This window comes from Canis lupus, chromosome 28, assembly GCF_011100685.1.
Source record: "Canis lupus familiaris isolate Mischka breed German Shepherd chromosome 28, alternate assembly UU_Cfam_GSD_1.0, whole genome shotgun sequence".
In the NCBI taxonomy this organism is placed as follows: domain Eukaryota; kingdom Metazoa; phylum Chordata; class Mammalia; order Carnivora; family Canidae; genus Canis; species Canis lupus.
In genome coordinates this window covers 32,412,122-32,432,244 of record NC_049249.1, presented here as the reverse complement: position 1 = coordinate 32,432,244, position 20,123 = coordinate 32,412,122, and the positions used below count along the sequence as shown (strand labels likewise).

The window sequence follows — 20,123 nt, the reverse complement described above, 5'->3', positions numbered from 1 at the left end:
AGCAGGGAAAGTGAGTGCACATGTGTCTTCTCAGCAGTTGAGGAGCAAAAACAGAGTTCTTTGGTCACAAGCCCAGACATGTCGCTGGCAATCTCGAGCCAAGGAGGGTTCACTGGAGATGCGAGGGGAGTTCCAAGAATGGAAGGAAACATAGATTGGGTCAGAAAGGGTGGGAGCCCAGAGCACCCGGGGGGCTCAGCGGCAGGGGCTGCACCAGCACTGCCCGCGCGGTTACTGTGAAGCTGACACCCAGCTACCCCTCGGAGGGGAGGGTCTTCTTGATCCATGGGTCATGTGTCCACTCCCAGGCCCCGGAGGGTGGGGCATCATGACTCCTGGTCCTGCCAAGACTGTCCAATGGGGGAGACGTAGCCCCCAAAGGAAACGATAGCTGCTGATCCCAGGAGATGGGCAGCTAGATGACCAGTGGGCATGACAGCAGATGTCCATGGTAATTCCTATCCCTTAAAAGTGTCGAGGGGTGAGATCCCTGGGTGGCTCAGCGGTTTAGCACCTGCCTTTGGCCCAGGGTGTGATCCTGGAGTCCCGGGATCAAGTCCCACGTCAGGCTCCCTGCATGGAGCCTGCTTCTCCCTCTGCCTGTGTCTCTGCCTCTCTTTCACTCTCTGTGTCTCACATGAATAACTAAATAAAATCTTAAAAAAAAAAAAAGTGTTGAAGGGTGCCTGAGTGGCTCAGTCGGTTAAGCGTTCGACTCTTAATTTCGGTTCAGCTCACGATCTCAGGGTCCGAGGATTGAGCGTGGAGTCAGACTCTGCAGTCAGTGGGGAATCTGCTTCTCTCTCTCTCCCTCTCCTTCTGCTTCTCCCAACCAGCTACCCCTCACCTCCCACCCTTGGCTCGCATGTACCCCTTCTCTCTCTCTCTCTCTCTAAAGTAAATTTTTTAAAAAAGAATCTTTAAAGAAGATGTGTTGGTATCACACTCAGGAAGGACAACAGCTGTTAAAGCGATGGAGGGCCTCTGAATGAAATCATGATGGTGGGGACAGGAAATGGGCCCAGGTTAGGAGCCACCAAGTTAGCCATCGAGCTCGTGGATGCAGAGGGTGGTCCCATCAATTTCCTTGGGTTATCAGAAAATGGCCCTGGGGACGGCTGGGCCACAGCCTTACGTGGCAATGCACCACTTGGAATGATTTTCGATCCTCAGGCCCAATTTTTGCTGGTTCTGTTCTGTCTGCTTTGAGTTTTCCCACGCGGTTTCTTGTCTTCTGCTATTCCTGCGAGTGACCCAATGCAAGGCGAGCTCCCAGCCCATCCACAGCCTGCAGCTCATTAAACCGCGTGCTCTGGCGGATTTGGATTTGCTGAGAGGAGAGGCTCCTTCCAAACTGAGCCTCTTTCCAAGCCAGTCTCCACCCCCTCCTAAATAATCAATCATCATACTGAGGGAACAAAAGGGAAAGAGCTGGAAGAGATGGTTTACTCTCCCCACTCCCAACTATCAGCAAAAAAAAAAAAAAAAAAAAAAGCAGTTTAGTCAGTGGAAACCAGTCTCTTGTGTGGGTGTCTGCAATTTAATATCCGTTCATTTCCGATTCCTTTTTGAAAAGCCACATTTAGTTCAACTTTTTGATTCAAAGCATCTTTTTCTTGAGCTAGAAACACCTCTCAAATGCTGTGCTATCTGCACAGGGCTGGATCCCGAGGACAGCAAGGGCCAGGTCAGAGACAAAGCTGGTCTGTTGAGATCCCTCACATCCTGCCTGGACATGTCGGGGATGATACAAGCATAGAGTCTCCGCCTTGGCTCAAAATCTGAAAAGAATCTCCCCCTGGCCAGAGGCACATTATGTGCCCACACATTCCAAACCCAGAATTACTCAGCAGCGGGAGCTCACGCAGCATACAGGCCAGCACCCTGCCTGCAGAGAGTCCCACTGCTGGCTGCCTTCCAGGGTTCCGGGGAGCTGAAAAGTCCCATGTGCGGCCACAGGATGTGCTATTCTGGCCGTCCTCCTTCCGGTGAGACTACCACATCCTGGACCCCTTTCTAGCTGCATGTTCCTAAACTGGGAAGCATCAGCCTTCCATGGGCTATTTAAAGTGCAGCCAGCCCATCACACCAAAAAGGCCAGGTTCCATCCCTCCGGTCAAGGCCATGGCCTTGGGCACTTAAGGGTCAGCAGCCTGCCTTGGCCTGGAAGGTTAGCTTCACCGCAGCACATCTGTGTGACGTCGGGCAGGTCACTGAAGCTCTCTGAGCCCCTGTTTCTTCCTCTAGAACATGGGGATGATACAGCTATCTTGCTAATTAGGTGGAAGTCACAAATGAAGGCCAAGGCTGGATCAGCATTGGAGCTCATCAAACAGAAGTTGCTGTGATGATGTTGTGACCAACAGACACATTTTCAAAGATAGCTGTTGCTAGAAATTCCACTGTTACCCCATAAAAATAGTATCCAATTGAGACCTCGCTAAAGGCCGGTTCCCTGCCACCAACCGTGGAGCCTGTTTCTGCCCCAATGAGCAGCACTGACCGGCAAAACACAGCTTGTGGGATATTACACTGGTCTGAACTCACGGCCCATATCCAGGCAATGGTTTGCAAAGAGCCGGGAAAGACCCCTCGTGGCTCTCAGCCGAGGATCTTGTCCTGGGCCTATGAGAAGATTCCAGCCTACCAGGAATCTTTCAAGCCCGGAACATTACAAGGGCACGAAGAAACCAAACAATGCAATCTCACTGAAGACCAGACCTCCTCAATCAACATGCCAACAAGTGGGAACTGACGATGGTCTAGTAAGAGCTGGATTTAATTTTAGGTATGAAGATGTTGCTAAACCAATCAACAGAGCAAAAATGACTGCCAGGAGAATATTTCAATAGAAAGCAAACCATTTTCAAAGATTTCCCAGATTGAACTCCCTACATCTCAGTTTTGGGGAAAATAAAAAAAAAAAAAAAGTTCTCAGATGATTATCATTTGGAGTATACACCCTTCTGTGGGAGACTCCTGTGTGCATTAGCATATTAAAAGTTTTGAGAAATTCTGTGAGAAAGAAACCCATTGGCTTTGCTTTAACTCAAGGTTTCCAAAAGTTTTTAAAGAATGGAACACTGTTCTAAAACACAGCTAGAGGGGTGCCTGGGTGGCTCAGTTAGTTAAGTGTCCAACTCTTGGTTTCAGCTCGGGTCCTTGATCTCAGGGTCCTGGGATCCAGTCCAGAGAAGGGCTCTCTGCTCAGCAGGGATCTGCTTAGGCTTCTCTCTCTCTCCCTTGCTCTCTGCACCCCCACCACCCATCCTCCACTCATTCTCTCTCAAATAATTAAATCTTAAAACACACATACACACACACACACACCTCTAGTTATCTTACAAAAACCCCATTTGGGAGACCTGGTTTGTTTTCGGACCTAGTGACTGCACAAATGAACACAAAAGAACAACAAGAGTTGCCTCAGGAACGGAAGGGAGATTCCACGTCACTGCTTACCTACTAATTTCTTTACAATCCTATTGCTTTCTTTTAGAAAAATGTAAGCTTCCTTTTTTAAAACCTTGATCTTACAGTCTGCTTATTACAGAAGCTTCTAGAATCCACCCCTTACCTTCCCCCTCCCCAAGCCACACTCAGCAGCCCCTAAACGTTCTCCTGGGGTTCAGGCTTGGACTGGTTCTCAGGAAATCGGGGCGCTCTGGAGCCTTCTGACCTCGCCAGGTTTTGCCACCTGGAAACTCAGCTCTTCAGGCAGGGAGCACCCTTACCTCGTGGTCAATTTTGATAAGCGCGATGTCTGCCTTCTCATCCACATCCTTGATTTTGGCTTCGTAAGTGGCACCATTCTTCAGCTCGACCTTGACCCGATGCTTGTTGGTCACCACGTGGGCGTTTGTCACAATCAATCCATCTTCGGACACGATAAAGCCAGACCCACTGGCCACCGGCACCTCCCTCTTAGAAAACGGAAGCCTAGAACCCAGAGGAGAGCCCCGTTAAGCCCGAAACACCTTCAGATCAACTCTTCAACACACCGACTCACAGGCTCTGCAGTAGCAACACATATCTAGCAATTGTTACTTTACACGGTGGGTCTATTTAACGTTAAAAAAAAAAAAAAAAAGGAAGGCTATCGGTATTTGCAAGCATCAGAAAATTCCACTTAGAAAATATTCTTAGGGACTCTCTTCAAAGCTGGAGGTTCTTAAGTCATTGAGAAGGGTCGAGAATATATATTCAAATAGTCTAAAGGGAAAGCATAGAAGGGGAAATGTCATCTTCCCGTAGGAACATATTTAGGGGCTCTTGAACACTTCAAAGTGCCCCCAGAAACAGCCCCAGTGCCTTGCTAACGGCAGCACGTCTTGGTGGGAGCTTCAGAGGCCGTGGGCAAACAAGAAGGCCCTCTTTTTTTTTTTTTTTTTTTTTTAAGAAGGCCCTCTTTACTTGCGAAACAGCTCGATGTGAACCACGGCAGGGGCGATCTTCTCCACCACGTCAGCGATGAAGTTGTACTTATGGCGCAAACTGTTAGGGTCTTCTTGCCCTGAGAACAAAGCAAAGACAGGACACGTCAAGACACTGTGCTCTGTACTGTGGCCTCCAGAGAAAGGCATGGGTGAGAAGGAGCCAAAATACACACCCGGACCTTTGGAACCCTGGACAAGTGATGACAAGACAAGATCTGGGGTCTTGACCTGCACTCTGTTGCAAAGATCCTCCAGGCTCTCAAGGGACCACACACTCAGGTAAGAAGCAACACCCATCAGAGATGACCTCTTTGCTCTGCTTCTTTCCTTCCAAAGGTTTTGCTGCAAAAATGCTGAGCCGGAGGCACCAGCAGCTACCTGGACCTCTTAGAAGGTAGTGAGGCAAGGGGTCACAGGCACAGCACCACCCTCCACCACGCCCCTGCCGGTTCCCCCAGCGCCGCAGAGAAGCAGCCACTCCCAGAATGCTGCCACCACCACCACCGAGGGGAGGGCCGAGGCCGCTTTTGAGGAGATGCCCACTAGACATCACAGATCGAAAAAACTATCCTGAAATGGCATTAAGGCAAAGGCACAGATCCCGTCTTCCCACTGATACCACAAAGTGAACAGAAGCCACCATCTGTCCCCAGAGCAGTTTTCCACTATGCCTTGTTTATTGCAACCCTCTGGGACATCCCAGGCCAGAAGGCACAAGAGGTGCCTTGATACCACTGGGGGGAAAAGAGACAGAGAGAAATCCAATCACCATAATTTCTACATAAACATACACACTCTAACTAGTGAACCCCATTTCAAAGCTACTTTCAGACAAAGCAACCCCACATCCCAAAGTAGGGCTTTTACCCAGCAAAGCCAAAAATTGGTTTCCACCAGGCAGATGCACACACCATGGCATCTGATCCAGAAATGAGCTACTGGAGACTCAGGCCCCAGGACACCCAATCTGCTGGCACAAGTGGCGGCAGAGACAGTGTGGCCCAGGAAGGTACAACCCGAGCCTGCCGTTCTGGCCCTAACTCTGTGCCACCTGCTGGTATCTCTCAATACATCTCTCTGCCTTCACTGCTAGAGGGGTTCTAGGCTGGTCTGCAGCAAAGAACCCACACACCTCTTCCTTTCTCTCTCCTTGTGTCCCTTGGGCCAGTCACTTCCCCTGGGCCAGTCGCCAAGCCTAACGTTAGGCTCCAGGGGCCAGAGGCTCCGCTGGCCTCGCTACCCCTTGGTTCCACGCAGACAGCGGCAGGAAACCGGCAGCTTTCGGAAACCTTTAGAGCAATTTGACAGAGTAATCGTCTGTCTGCTGCATCTAAAAATTTTAAATTGGGGCCTATATTTTGTGTCTTTCTTACAACATTTTGGTAGTAATTCATTTTTAGCATATTTTAATTGATCCATAATGGATAGGAAATAATGGAAAAGAAATCTGTTCCTTTACTATAGATGGTCTAAGGAGCACTGATATGTCCCCTCACCTGTCACTCCCTGTCACAGCTCACTCACTCATGGGGATTCATGACACAACTTTGCTGTTTAAAAAGCAGCCACTGGAATGCCTGGGTGGCTCAACGGTTGAGCGTCTGCCTTTGGCTCAGGGCATGATCCCGGAGTTCCGGGATCGAGTCCCACGTCAGGGTCCTTGAATGGAGCCTGCTTCTCCCTCTGCCTATGTCTCTGCCTCTCTCTGTGTGTCTCTCATGAATAAATAAATAAAATCTTTAAAAAATAAAAATTAAAAAATTAAAAAATTAAAAAAATAAAAAATAAAAAGCAGCCGCTGGCCTACAAAACTGCCCCTTATTCACCTAAGGGCCTGTGTGCCCCACCCCCAACACACATACACAGAGAAGCACACAAACACACACTTGCATGAGCACAAACCCACACTCACACTTACACACTTAGTCATGAGCATGCACACACACATACATACACGCACATGTACACACACACAGACCTATTCCTACATACGGACTCTGTCTCTCTCACACACTTAATTACACGGTCACACTTACCCACTCACATACACACTCATGGACATGCATGCACACACACTCTCACAGACACTCACATATATGTAAAGACTCACATGTGTACACTCTTACACACACATACATGCACTCATATACAGATTCACACACCTATACTCATACATATGCATGCACACACTCATGTACACACACATAGACCCTCCCCACATGCTCCAATCCTGTGAGGGGGGCCTGCAGCCACAGCCTGAGCTCTGGGCCAGCAGTGAAAGCTGTGACCCTTTCAAGTCTCCCGTGGCTCTCAGAGCTGCAGGCCCACAGGCTTCCCTAGCCACACCACAGCCTTTGTCTAGACTGCGTGGACAGATGCCCTCCATGGCTGTAGGTTCCTACCAGGACATCAGTAACTCGACTCTATACCCCTGGGCCCTGGGCGTCTGGGGGAGCAGCCTGCCTCTCCCAAGCCTTCCCTCTGGGAAGTGAGAGACCATCGACAAACAAAGGGCCCCTCTCTGATCTGGCAAAGAGGCTCTGAACTGTACTTCAGACTTGGAAGCCTTCTCTTTTTGCATAACATGATTTTCCAAGGTCAAAAAAAGATCTGCACCTACTAGGCAGGGAAGACTAATTCAACAAGTTCATGTTAACTTATTTTATTATTTTTGCTTTGCTATTATTTTTCAACATTTACCTGCTGTGTGACCTGCCTTTCATATCAATCCTATTTTTACTTTTCCCCAAGGATGAGGAAAGTCAGATATCATGCCCATATTATATTTAGGGAAACTGAGGCTCACAGACCCTATGACTTCTCCATAGACACTGAATTTTCTTTAAAAAAAAAAAAAAAAAAAAGCTTGTATTTATTTGAGAGAGACAGAGACACAGAGAGAGAGAGAGACCACAAGTGGGGATGGGGAGCAGAAGGGGAGGAAGAAGCAGACTCCCTGCTGAGCAAGGGTCCTGACATGACAATCCATCCCAGGACCCCAGGACGAAGGCAGACACTTCTCTGACTGAGTCACCCAGGCACCCCGACTAAATTTTCTTAATAGAGAGTATAAATAACAGGAAAATCCGGGCAAATCTACAACTTTTCTTCTAAATCCTGGCCCCAGACATATCTGCTAGCCTCCCAGGTTTCTAAGTAGTTGCTGTTAATTGGTCTGTCTCTCCAAATACTCCAAAGGGAGCTATAAAGAAGGGGATAGAAACATTCCTTCTGACCACAGAACCTGGCGAACATCACCCAGAGACAGCAGTAAACAAACGCATCTGGGCTTCCTCAGACCAGCTTCCTGGGAAAGAACAAAAGAAAGTTTGAGGCCCGAGGGCCAGGACCCCACAGGGCAGCATGGAGCTTCAGAGCTGCCCCCAAGCAGGGCAATTACCAGAATCTTACCACTGAGGATCATTATCTCACTTCCCCTTTCTGACTTCCCAAAGTAGGCACAGGAGAATTTGCCAGCATCAGGAGTAAAAACTGGACATGGGTTTTTCCAGCTGATGTGAGAACCACTTGCTTTCTCACACAAACTAGCCAGTGGCTCCAGGAAGCATGTACCCCGGGAAAGGGAGGAGACTGGTCTGGGCACTAGGAAGCCCAGCTCCCATCCTGTCTGCCAGGTGGCCTCCATTTCTCCATCTGTAATATGGGGTCAAGTGCCTCTAGAAACGAGCTGCAAGGTCCATCCAGTCCAGTTCCAACATTCTGTTACCTAACCCCTGTCTCTCCCTCTTACCCCCACGTGCTGCAGCCAGATAAAGAGCTTGTGGAATCGAAGACTGGGCTCAGGACTCTCCAAACTCTGCCGATGAGTAAACAGAAAGGAAAAGTAGGAGGACAGACCATCATGAAAAGCCCAACTGACAAGCCTTCATTGTGCAGCTTAGATGAAAAAGCAGCCAGTGACCTCCATTACCATCACCGAGTGGACCAGCATCAACGGGCAAATGAAATAGAGCAGAAACAATGAACATCAGGAACACGAACTAATTGTTCAAAGATGGGCAAGATGTCAAACCAAAGAGGAAGTGTTTGGCTTCCCAAAAATGCTATTTCAGAATGAGGGATGGAAGTGTCTCTAAGAGCAGTGTGGCTCAGTGTCAGAATCCTGCTCCATGTAAAATGTTGTCCATCAAACTAGAGGAGGCTGCCACTGCCCCCGGGTCTTTATAAACCCTGGCTGGCTCCATTTGCTGTGATCTCAACTGCCAGTCAATGGTCTTCTTCCAGAGGGATCAACTGAGGTGGAGAACTCCTAGAGGTGGACCCAGGCTGGCTCTGCCACAACCACAAGTGATGCAGATGGATGGAGGGTTTGGGGCCACTCAGTAAGGGGAAAAATGGCTAAGAACATAGGCATGGTCTTAGATTAGAGTGTGACTCTGCACAACATTTACCTGCTGTGTGACCTTAGGTATATGTCACCTCATTCCTCCAAGAGTTATCCCCTTGTCCATAAAATGTGATGACAGTAACACCAACCTCAAAGTGGTTTTGATGCTGATTTTATGAGTTACTATATATGAAGTGCTTGGCCATGTCATGGCATACAGTTTGAAATTAAAAAGAGAATAGGTAGGTAAAGGTGCTGCTCAGAGGCAGCTCTGGACAGGTGTGAACACCACACACTTCAGTGGTAGAGTAGAGAGAGAACCACTCTCCCCACCTCGGCAAATTTGTGTAGCCCCTGGAAACTCCTCCTAATAGGACCATCACGGCCTCCCCTGCAGAGATCAAGGGGAAGCTGTGTAGCAGGCCAATTTTTCTGGCTTTTATGTTACCTGTATTCACCAGCATCCAAGGCAAACCCACAGCCACTACAGAAGGGAAAGAGGAAGCTGGGTCAATAGAAATGATCTAACCTGAACTGTAGCCCACTGCATTCTCAAACTCACATGGAGCAACCAACCTGCACCAGAAGACAAACGTAACTCCATCTATAGTGTGAGGGCCTTGTTTAGTTAGGCCAAATCAATATGGTGAGGGTAATGAAAATTGGAAGCCTCGTGCAGGGTAAAGGCCTGGTTCTTCTAACCATTCTAAACACTCCATTATTGTACAGAAAGCTGGAACTGACTGGAGTTCAGTAACAGCCCACCATTTACAGAAAGTTGGAGATTCAGAATTCAGAAACATGGAGGTAAAGTGTCTTTACATTCCTGGTTAATTTTTTTAAAAATAGAAAAGACAAAATGACCAATATCATGAATCAAGAGGAAGCATCACTATAGATCCTACAGACATTAAAAATATGATATGGAAATATTCTGGGCAAATTTGTGCACATCAATTCTACAGCTCAGATAAAATGGACAGACATAAGTTACCAAGCTCATCCAAGGAGATACAGACAACCTGAATAATCTTATATCTATTGAAGAAATTGTCTTTGCAGTTTAAAACCTTCCCACAAAGGAAGTCTCAGGTTCATGACCTCATGGGTGAATTCTATCAAACATTTAAGAAAGAAACAATACTAATACTTCACAAACTTTTCCCAAAAATAGAATAGGGAAATACTGTTCAACTTATTTTATGAACCCAGCATTATTCTAACATAAAAGTCAGACAAAAGACATTATAAGAAAACTTCAGACTAATATCCAACATGAACACAGACCAAATATCCTTAAAATTTTAAGCAAACAGAATTCAGCAATTTAGGGGAAAAAAAGAATTCAGCAACTTAACAAAAAGAATAATATATCATGACAAGGTGAGGTTTATTCCAGGAAAGGATAAATAAAGTTTAATATGGCACGTATGGGTGGCTCATTTGGTTAGGTGTCCAACTTTTGGTTTTGGCTCAGGTCCTGATCTTGCGGGTTGTGGGACAGAGCCCCAAGTCAGGATCCATGCTTAGCAGGAGTCTGCTTGGGTATTCTCTCTCTGCCCCTTCCCCCCCACTCACACTCTCTCTCAAATAAACAAATGTTAGAAAGAAGAAAGAAGAAAGGAAAGAAAGAAAGAAAGAAAGAAAGAAAGAAGAAAGAAAGAAAGAAAGAAAGAAAGAAAGAAAGAAAGAAAGAAAGTTATTTTAAAATTAGAATGTAATACTAAGAAAACCCAAATGATTATCCCAGTAGATGTAAAAAGATGTGACAAAAATTGAACACCCATTCACCATAAAAGCACTCAGCAAACTAAAAAGAGAATTTTCTCAACCTGATAACAGGGATCAATAAAAAACCTAAAACTAACATCATACTTAATAGCAAAAAGAGTAAATGCTTTCTCTCTAAAAATGGGAACAAGACAAGGACATCCACTCTTACCACTTCTATTCAGTATTTTATCAATGTCCTGGTTGGAATAATTAAGCTAGAAGAAGAAATCAGAGGGATAGAGGTTAGAAAGGAGAACATAAAACTGTTAGTATTTGAAGATGACACAACTGTGCATAGGGAAATTGCTTAGGAATCTGTAAATATACTGCTAGAATAAGTGAGTTTGTCAATGTCACAGGATAACAGGTCAGTACACACAACTGTTATTTCTATGCAGTAAAAACAAACCCCTGGAAATTGAAAACTTAAAAATGCCAATTATAATAACATCAAAAATATTATATATGTAGGTAAATATTTAATAAAATATGTACAAGACCTGTACACCGAACACTGCAAAACACTGCTGAAATAAATTTTATTATTTTTAATTTAAATTTTAGGTAGTCAACATACAGTACAATATTGGTTTCTGCGGTGAAATTCTGTGATTCATCACTTACATATAATACCAAGTGCTCATCACAGCAAGTGCCCTCCTTCATCCCCATCACCCATCTAGCCCATCCCTTGCCCACCTCCCTCCATCAACCCTCAGTTTGTTCTCCATCGTTAAACATCTTTTATGGTTTGTTTCCTTCTCTCCTTCTTGCTGAAGTGAATTTTAAAAGAACTAAGTAAATAAAGAGATACACTCTATTCATGAGTCAGAAGACTCACTATTGTCAAGCTATCAATTTTCCCAAAATTGACCTACAGATTCAGCATACTCCCATTGAAAATCCCAGCAGGTGTTTGTGTAGAAATTGATAAGCTATTTCTGAAGTTTATGTGGGAAGCAAAAAACCTAGGCTAGCCAAAATAACTCTCAAAAAGAAAATCAAATGACTTGTTCTATGTGATTTTATTTTAAAATGAAAAATTCTTAATAACCAGGATTAGTAGAATGATGAGTCACAACATTTTACAAGACAGGCCTTTCCACTTATCCAAATATTTATCATTACTGATTTTTAACACAACAAATGACCCATTAAAGTAGCCAACATTTCCTATAATTTAATGAGTTTTAAAATTGCCAGGATTTCATCAAAAAATAACAAATGATTCCTCTTTTCTCTGTATAAACTACTAGAAAAGCACACAACTCCATAAATGTTACTTCCTTGGAACCAATCGTCTCTGGAGTTTTATAGATAATTCTTCTTACATATTTGCAACAACTTCCTTACACAAGGAAAGAGAGATACACAGTGTATTGCTACGTTTCATTAATTAGTATCAAAATTAGCATAACAAATACTTCCATTATTATGCATTTGCCAAAAAAAGCCAGGCACTAAGTTAAGTATTTGACATACATTATCACAGTGAAGAAAATGTGTTGCAGTGAAAATGAAAATCACCACGTGCGGACTATGAACCAACAGATTGACTTTTACCTGTGTTTCTCGTCAAAGATTTATCACAAAATTGGGTATGTGCTTTAAAATCATCAAAATGAATACTTTTTTTTTTATATATTTAAGGTAAAAATGTCAGGTAAAGATTAGATGTGGGGCAGGAAGAAGAGAGAAATAAGTGTTTATGGTCCTAATGCCGTAGTTCTCTAACTGTCCCAAGTCACCCTGGAGTGCCATAGCAAATACACAGGATAGTTCAAGTTTTCTAGGGAAACACAGTGATAACTGTTATCTGTTGGATATCTGTTGGATATCTTGAAAACTAGCTCTGGCTAGTTCTCAGTTTCAAAATCAGATTGCACAATAATCCTTTGGATGGTCTCCTATTTTTGTCACTTTGGATTCTGGTGGTCACTGTGATTAACAGCAAGTACTGTACAAAAATCAGTGTTGAACTCAAAATGGCAGTGGCAGTGTCCAATCTGATTCCAAGACTTGAGAGATTATATGGCACCCAGCGGTACACCTAGCTCATTCATAAATAACTGTGGGCACTTAGTAGTACACCTAGCCCATTCATAAACAACAAAATTAAAATACCATTTCCCCTTTATTTGGAAGTGACTACTATACTGTAAAGGCACAAACACTTATTTAAGTTGCTGGGACCTAATTACTTGATAAATAGAATGATTCGGTAATTCTTTTGGCCTAGGGGGAACCACAAAGAAATTACCGAGACACTAAGGGTGTCACAAAGCATGAAAATTAGGGTACCTCTGCCCTGTGCCCGATGCTTCTTGGGCTCTCTCTCCAGCAAATGATCCTGAATTCCAAAGCAGTTGTAATAATTCAGAGCAAAAGTGGATTTACAGTAAAAGGTGAAGGTAAATGTTTGCCCTGTGAGGGGCCCTAGCAAAGTGTCCAGTTGTCACATACTTTTGGAAAATGGTTAATAAATAACAACACAAATATTTATAAAAATATTTAAACTGCGGGGTGACCAGGCGGCCCAACCTGTTACGGTCTGCCTTCACCTCCAAGCCCTGTGTGGGTTTCCCAGCTCTGCAGGGAGCCTACTTCTCCCTCTCCTCTGCCCCTCCTCCCTGCTTGTGTATTCTCTCTCTCTCTCTCTCTCTCTCTCTCTCTCAAATAAATAAATAAAAATCTTTAAAAGAAAAATGTAAACTGCAGTTGGTTGAGGCCACTGTCCCCTTACGTCTGCCACACATCTCCTGCCCCATCAGAGTGGCTGTCGCATTTGGGGATATGCCTTAAAAGTCAAACCGTAGAATCATTTTGCTTGGGTTTAATTAGATACTTATGTGCTTTGAAGTCATTTCTGCATTTCTATCCTGGTACAGCAATGGCTTCCAGGGATGCTCCTACGTCCATCCTGCCAGCTCCCTAGCACAGCCAGAGATTGTTCGGGGTATGGTGACCTGGCCTGGGCGTATATGGTAGTGGAGAAATATGCCAGAGGAAAGACTAAATTAACAACAACAACAATAATAAAAATTATTCTATTCTCTCCATAGGAAACATTACAATGTCATGTGAAAAGGTCATCAAAGAGTCCATAGCTAAAAAGTATATGGGGCAGGATGGTATTTTAAAGGTGAACGTGAAAAATAAATAAAAAAATAAAAAGAAGGAAGGAAGGAAGGAAGGAAGGAAGGAAGGAAGGAAGGAAGGAAGGAAGGAAAGAAGGAAGGAAGGAAGGAAATAAAGGTGAAGGTGTACTTGCAAGTTAATGACAACATTATGACATTTTTCTGGGTTGGAGTCTGTAGTATTTTCTCACTTTAAAAAACTTGTAATTTGTGGTGGCGTGCTTTTTCAACCTAAATAAAGATCGTGTCCATGCCTAACGTTGTACTTATAATTTTGAATTCTTTTCTTAAAGAGGGTCCCCTGAATGATACAAGCGTCAGATCCCATAAAACCTAAACATGCCAGCAGGGGCTCAAGAGCGCCAGCCGTACCCAAGTAGCAGGTCCCAGTTCCACTCATTCCCGGCTCCCAAGCCCTCTGCAGCTCATGACTGGTTCGCAGTGGAAAGGTGTGGGGACCCCCAAGCTGCATCTACAGGATGCTCGGCCCTGGCTGCCAGGCCTCTCAGACACCGACCAGACACCATGGCCAGCACAGAAGGCATCTGCTTTATTATTTTTTGTTTGTTTTTTGGGGTGTTTTGTTTTGTTTTGTTTTTTGGCATCTGCTTTAGAAGGACCAAAAGAGCCCTCCAGGGCAGCTGGCCCAGACCTGGCTCTGGGAATCCTAGCAGTGGATCCTGGATGCCCTGCCCCGTTCTCGGCTCCAGCCTCGTGCCTTCTCCAGGCAGACCTGCCCACCCTCTCCCGATGTGACGCTCAGACTGTCAGGGATAGAGGGAATGCCAAGCTGAGCCCCAACCCCAGTAAATTTCTAGGGGGGTCAGCGAGGCTGGGAAAGGCCCCAAGGCTCCCAGCAGTGCCAGGATGACTCCCGAGCCAGACGTGGCCTCAAATGCTGATTCTGCCCCTTACAGACGGGTTACTTGGGGCAGTGGCCCTGTCTGAGCTTCAGTCTCCTGTTCTCCAACACGAAGATAATACCACCTCCTCCAAGCAGTTGAGAGCCCCGAGGGAGAGAATGCACACGGAGCCTGCACTCAAGGCCATGATCACCTCCCGGCTCTCAGCAGGTGTATCACCGCCCAGGTGCATTGAGTCCTCCTGATGCCTCCCCCCACACTTCCAAAGCTTCTCAGAATCCCGTTTCTGCATTCTAATCAGGCACACCTGGCCCGTTTGCAGGTGTCTCCCTTGAAATGACAGTTACCACCTGGGGAGCGTGAACTTACTACAGGACCCCCCCCCCATCCTGGTCTCCATTTCCTGAGTTCAGCTCCCTCTGTCAGAGGTGGTTCTCAATCTCCAAATCTCTGGCCCAGGGCTCCTTAATGCATACTCTGCACTGCTGCAAACTTCTCAGTGGTCCCCTAAAACCTCACACTCCATCCTGCCTCCTTGCACTCACGCTGTTTTTCTTCCTGCCTGGAATCTTATTCTCCTCCCAGACAGCTAGTCAAATCCCACCCAATCCGCAATATTGGCAATCAAAGAACAACACCATAATAGTACTCATTTATTGAGCATCTACCATGTGTCAAGCACAATGCTAGGCACTCCATAAACATTACCTCTAATTATTCCTGCAAGCCTGTAAGGCGGATCCTATGCCCAGTCTACAGAAACATGGAACAATGAAGGATCTGAAGAAGTATGGCAGAGAAGGAAAGCATGCTGCTTGTGAAGGGGCTCGCAGGGGCAGGTGGCACAGGTGGGAGGCTAACCCCTTTGCTCTGCAGCTGTAGCCTCCCTTCCAGTTCCCAGCCCCTTCACTCAGCCTCCAGCCCCCGCCAGCCCCCGCCAGCCCCCGCCAGCCCCCATGGTTGTAGGAAAACGCATCCCACTTCCGCGCCTGAGAACTGAGGGCCAGAACTCAGGATTAACAATCCAACCTTGGCTTCCAATGAGAACAATCACGCCTTCCAATTTCTCAGCAGAATCGAGAAGTAGAGCTAATTTGGAAAACAGAACACAGTGTATTCGAGGGAAAAGAAATGAATCCCCCTTTATTCACAGGGAACAGCATGTTCCCAAAATTCAAATCAGTTGCAAGAGCAGATTGATCAAATCACTGGCATTTTAATGCACTGTCCTACATTCAGGATGGGATGGATGATTTGCAGGGCCCCGAGCAAAATGAAAATGCAGGGGCTCCTTGTTCCAAAAGTATTAAGAAATCCAAGAGGGTACCAGCAGAGCCTTAACCCAGGTATGGGTTCCTTCTGAGCATGGACCACACTGGCTGCACACTGTTGAAAGCTGGTCCTGCCTGCATTTCAATTTCATTTGATTTTAAAACCCAAAGTACAGATGAAGTACTGAGAAGAAGCACCAACTGCTCAGGAGCTGACAGAGATGCTGAATCTGGCCGAGCCTAGGAGCCCACAGGCAGTCACCAGGGACTGACGGACACCCCATGTGCTAGGAGGCAGACACCCCCTTCCATGGTCCGAGGTGTGGGCTCTGCTCATGGGTGAGGCAAGCGTGGCCTCAGGCAAGCCCCCTGGGCTAAAGGGTCCTCAACTTTAAAATAAGGAGGCTTGGGGCACCTACATGGCTCAGTCCGTTAAGCATCTGCCTATAGCTCAGGTCATGATCCCGGGGTTCTGGAATTGAGCCCCTCATTGGGCTCCTGCGCCCCTGGGAGCCTGCTTCTCCTCACCACCCCCTCCCCCAGTTTGTGTGCTCTCACTCGCTCTCTCCTTCTCTCTCTCTAATAAATAAATAAAACCTTTTAAAAATGTTTAAAAAATAAAATAAGGAGGCTCAACTGGGTGGCTTCCAAGGTCCCTCCCAGCTCTCAAGGAGAAAGGGAAGAAATTACTTGCAACATTTCACCTACTTGCTTCAACTTTAAGCGCCACCAAAGGTATTGATCCTTTCAAGCCTACAAATCATAGCACAGCCCAGTTCCAACAATTGGCAGGATTCAGGGAGGAGGATGAAATGTGAAGAAAAACTCAGCCAGAAAGGCCAGAGCCAGCCAGAGCCTGCTGGCCAAGGGACTGCAGGAGGGCAGTCGGGGACAGCGCTCCTACCTCTGCCCCGGCCCCCTCATATTTCCATTCCAGTCTTTCTCTTCCCTCTGTCACACAGGGCTGGGCACAAGTGACAAAGGAAATAAAATCCCTTCAAAGGCAAAGGCACAAAATGCACTGTACAACGGTTGGAGACGAAGGCCAATGGAAAACATGTTCCCATCTTCACCTGAAGGGCCAGGACATACCCCCCCAACCCCGACCACGTGATGACTAGGAGATGCAATCACCCCTGAGATGCCCGCTCGGACCTACCACAGCTCTAGATTCAAGGTCCAGCCCAAAAGCCTTGGGAAATTTCCCCTGGCCAGCAGCAGAAGCACAGCCAGCCAGGTTCCCACTGGCTCAGAAATTATAAATAGAGAAACAACCACAGCAGGCCCCAAGTGGGATGTCGTGAAATATTTAGTCTTCTGAAGGGCTCTGGGACACACTCCTCGGCTGCCGTCAGCCACCGTCCCACAGCTCCAAGCATGAGCCCCACCCCCATATTAGGCCTATCACCCCAAGCATGAGCCCCCCCATATTAGGCCCATCCTCCAAGTAGCTGCCTTAACTCAGGCTGGCAATCCAATGACGCCCCAGAACGTATTGCCATATGGGGGTGCATGCTGGAGGCCATCCTCTTTTTCATCTTCAGATGGTCCGAGGGACACATCTGCCCACTTCTTTGTCCCCAGCATGGCCAGATTAAAAGTAACAACAAGAGGCTACTTGCTGGGTAAATAAATCTGGGCCCAGAGGGGACCTCCAGGAGGAAATCACAGCCCTGGCACATCACCTGCTCTCCCACTGGCTCTGTTCTGCTCAGTCTGGCACCTTCACAGAGGGATCAAGTGGAGCCTGTGGGGGGGTGGCGGGGAGCAAACACAGTAAGAGCTGATCCAAAGCTTGGCCCTCCGATGCTCCTCCTACATCCCCAGCACTGCCCAAGGTCCTCACACTTCTGATGGGGTGGGGGGTGCACAGCAGAGAGACAAAACAGAGACGGGAGGGCTGCGGGCCAAGGCCAACCGATAGGGAGCACCGGCCACGGCCCAGTCGCCAGGAGGGCAAGGATACCACACTGTCGCCTGATGCTGGGCCCCACCACGCCGCTTGCCACCTCGAGCCTTTTGCTGTCAGCATTGCAACGGGGCTCCGTAACTCTGCAGAGCATGGGCGCCCGAAGCAGAGCCGGACACCTGTCCCACTTGTGCAGATGCGTGGATACGGGACCAGGCGGCAGGCGGTTAACTAACCTGACACCGAGCAGCTGGGGAGAGGTGCTGGTCCACATTCAGGGAGGACGAGCGGGATGATTTTTCACTAAGAAAAGCTCTCTTTGTGAGGTTGCAAGATGAATTCGAGAATGACCGTGAAAGGGGCAGGAGGAGGCAAGACCAGCCAAGGGGGGAGAAAGAGAGGCAGGCAGGCTGCGTAACGGGAGCCAGACGGAGAGAAACAGAATGCGTCCTCCTCTTACAGAGAACTTTCACTACTTTCTCCCTGAGGGTCAGCCGAGAAATCAATTTAAACAGGTTCCTAACGGGTAATGAGTCGTGTAGGGCCAGGGGGATGGGGCCTCCTGTGTGCAAGCGTGCTTGCTGGGGGCTGGTGGGGGGGAACATAACCCAGGGAAAGCAGCAAAGTCGCCCTGCAAGCCTCCTTCTCGCCTTCAGTCCGAGCCACAGGATCGTCTGTCCCCTCCACTCGATTCCAAGGACACTTGTCAGCAACAGCTCGGCTGGACCAGCTCTGGTCTGGGGTGTGGAGGCAGCAGAAACAGAAGCGAGACTTTGCACATTCCAGGAAACCAGACCCCCATTCTAATCAGTGCTGTGGCTGCAAATTCCAGGGCGCTGGGGGCCCGCGGTGCAATTAGGTTTCCTGAGCCTCGCAGAGAAGAGGCACAGGCGGGAGAGGGGTATCCCTTGCCGGGGCCGACGCAGCGCACTGAGGTCCCCGATCAAGCTGCGAGGCCGGCGCATCGTGAGGAGCTCCCGGCCGCACAGCTAAGGGAGAAGCAAACGGAAGACACAGTTTCGGAGTCCAACTTCCCAAGGCCAAAGGCTCTTGGACCTCTTCTTGTTAAAATGAGCTGAACTCACAAGTAGCAACTGTTACTTTATTTTTTATTTTTTATTTTTTTTAAGGCTCGGAATTGAATGATGGACTCCCGTACTCTGTGTCTTCGGCACAGAAATAGAGACATAAAATTCAGGATTGTTCCGTGTGACCTATTTCTCTCCTCATCATGAATAAAGGAGGAAGGCGAGGCGGAGCCCGGGAGCCTGGCCTCGATTTCCAGCCCACACTGGCACTTCCCGCCGCTGGCAGCCCTGGCTTTCCGGTGCAGTCTCCCAGACGGCCGAGAGTGGGAAAAGCTCGCCCGACGCCAGACCTCAGACGGCCGATCTGCCCCCCGTGTCCACGGAGCCCCGCGCGGGGCCGTCTGCAGAGGCTGGACCGAGGCGGCGGCAGAGGGTGCTGGGAGAGGCCGGGCAGGTGAGGCGCCGGGGCGTACACCCCGACCCCGACCCCGACCCTGACCCTACCGAGCCCGGCCCCCCGCAGGCGTTCGGGGGCACCTGGCCAGTTGGCTGCCGAGGCCTACATGCGCTGGCAGCCACGAGTGCCGCTCGACTTCAACTTTACTGGTAAAAGGTGCCTTTTCCAGAACAATGTGTCTGTGTGTAATGGTGCCTGTCGTTGCTAATCACTTTGCAGCTTCATGGACAGTCCCCTCCCCCCCCAGAAAAGGTCCCTCCTTGCACACTGTGGTGAATGGATGCTCCCGCTTGGTCAGCACAGTTGCATTTCACAGTCTTTCCTCTCCGATTGCATGCAGGAGGGGAAAAAAAGTTTCCAATCAATTCCACCACACAATTTATTTTCCCCGCTGAAGTCTCCTGAATGCCCAGCACGATGCGTCTTTGATTACCTTCAGGGAAACGGCTGGCTGCTCGGGTCACAAAAACACTATTAACGTTCCTCTTGATAAGCATCTGGCTCCGGTCTTGACCTTCCCAGATTTCTCATTTGGGTTCTCTTCCTGCTCCGGCTGCCCCAGTTGTTATGTCTGGAGTGGCCGGGGCAGCTCAGGCTCTGCAAGCAGCAGGCTGGGAGGAGATGGTTGAGTTGCTCCAGGGGCCTGCGACGCACTCCTCAGCTGTCCTGGGTCCCCTCCCACAGCCCCCTGGTCCGGCAGGGTGGGCCTGGGGCACAGGCTGGGGGAGGAGGCGGGACGGGGAACGGGAAGGCACAGGGAGGGATGTGGCCCTCCGTCCTCGGAAGTGCCCTGTACCCTACCCATTCGTGTGAGCACGATCCTCCGGGTCCCAGGAGGAGAATGAGGGTAACGTGTAATACTGACAAAAGCCAGAAGGAATCTTTGGCTCAAGTAAGAAGT

At 47.9% G+C, this 20,123-nt stretch overlaps 1 protein-coding gene across 1 annotated transcript in view; it reads right to left on the bottom strand.

Moving 5' to 3' along the window:
* HTRA1 (HtrA serine peptidase 1) overlaps positions 1-20,123 on the bottom strand; it is a 53,103-nt gene that overhangs the window by 19,448 nt on the left and 13,532 nt on the right. Inside the window, 2 exon segments of the mRNA XM_038577982.1 lie at positions 3,735-3,939; positions 4,414-4,513. Of these exon segments, the coding sequence (XP_038433910.1) occupies positions 3,735-3,939; positions 4,414-4,513 (305 nt within the window).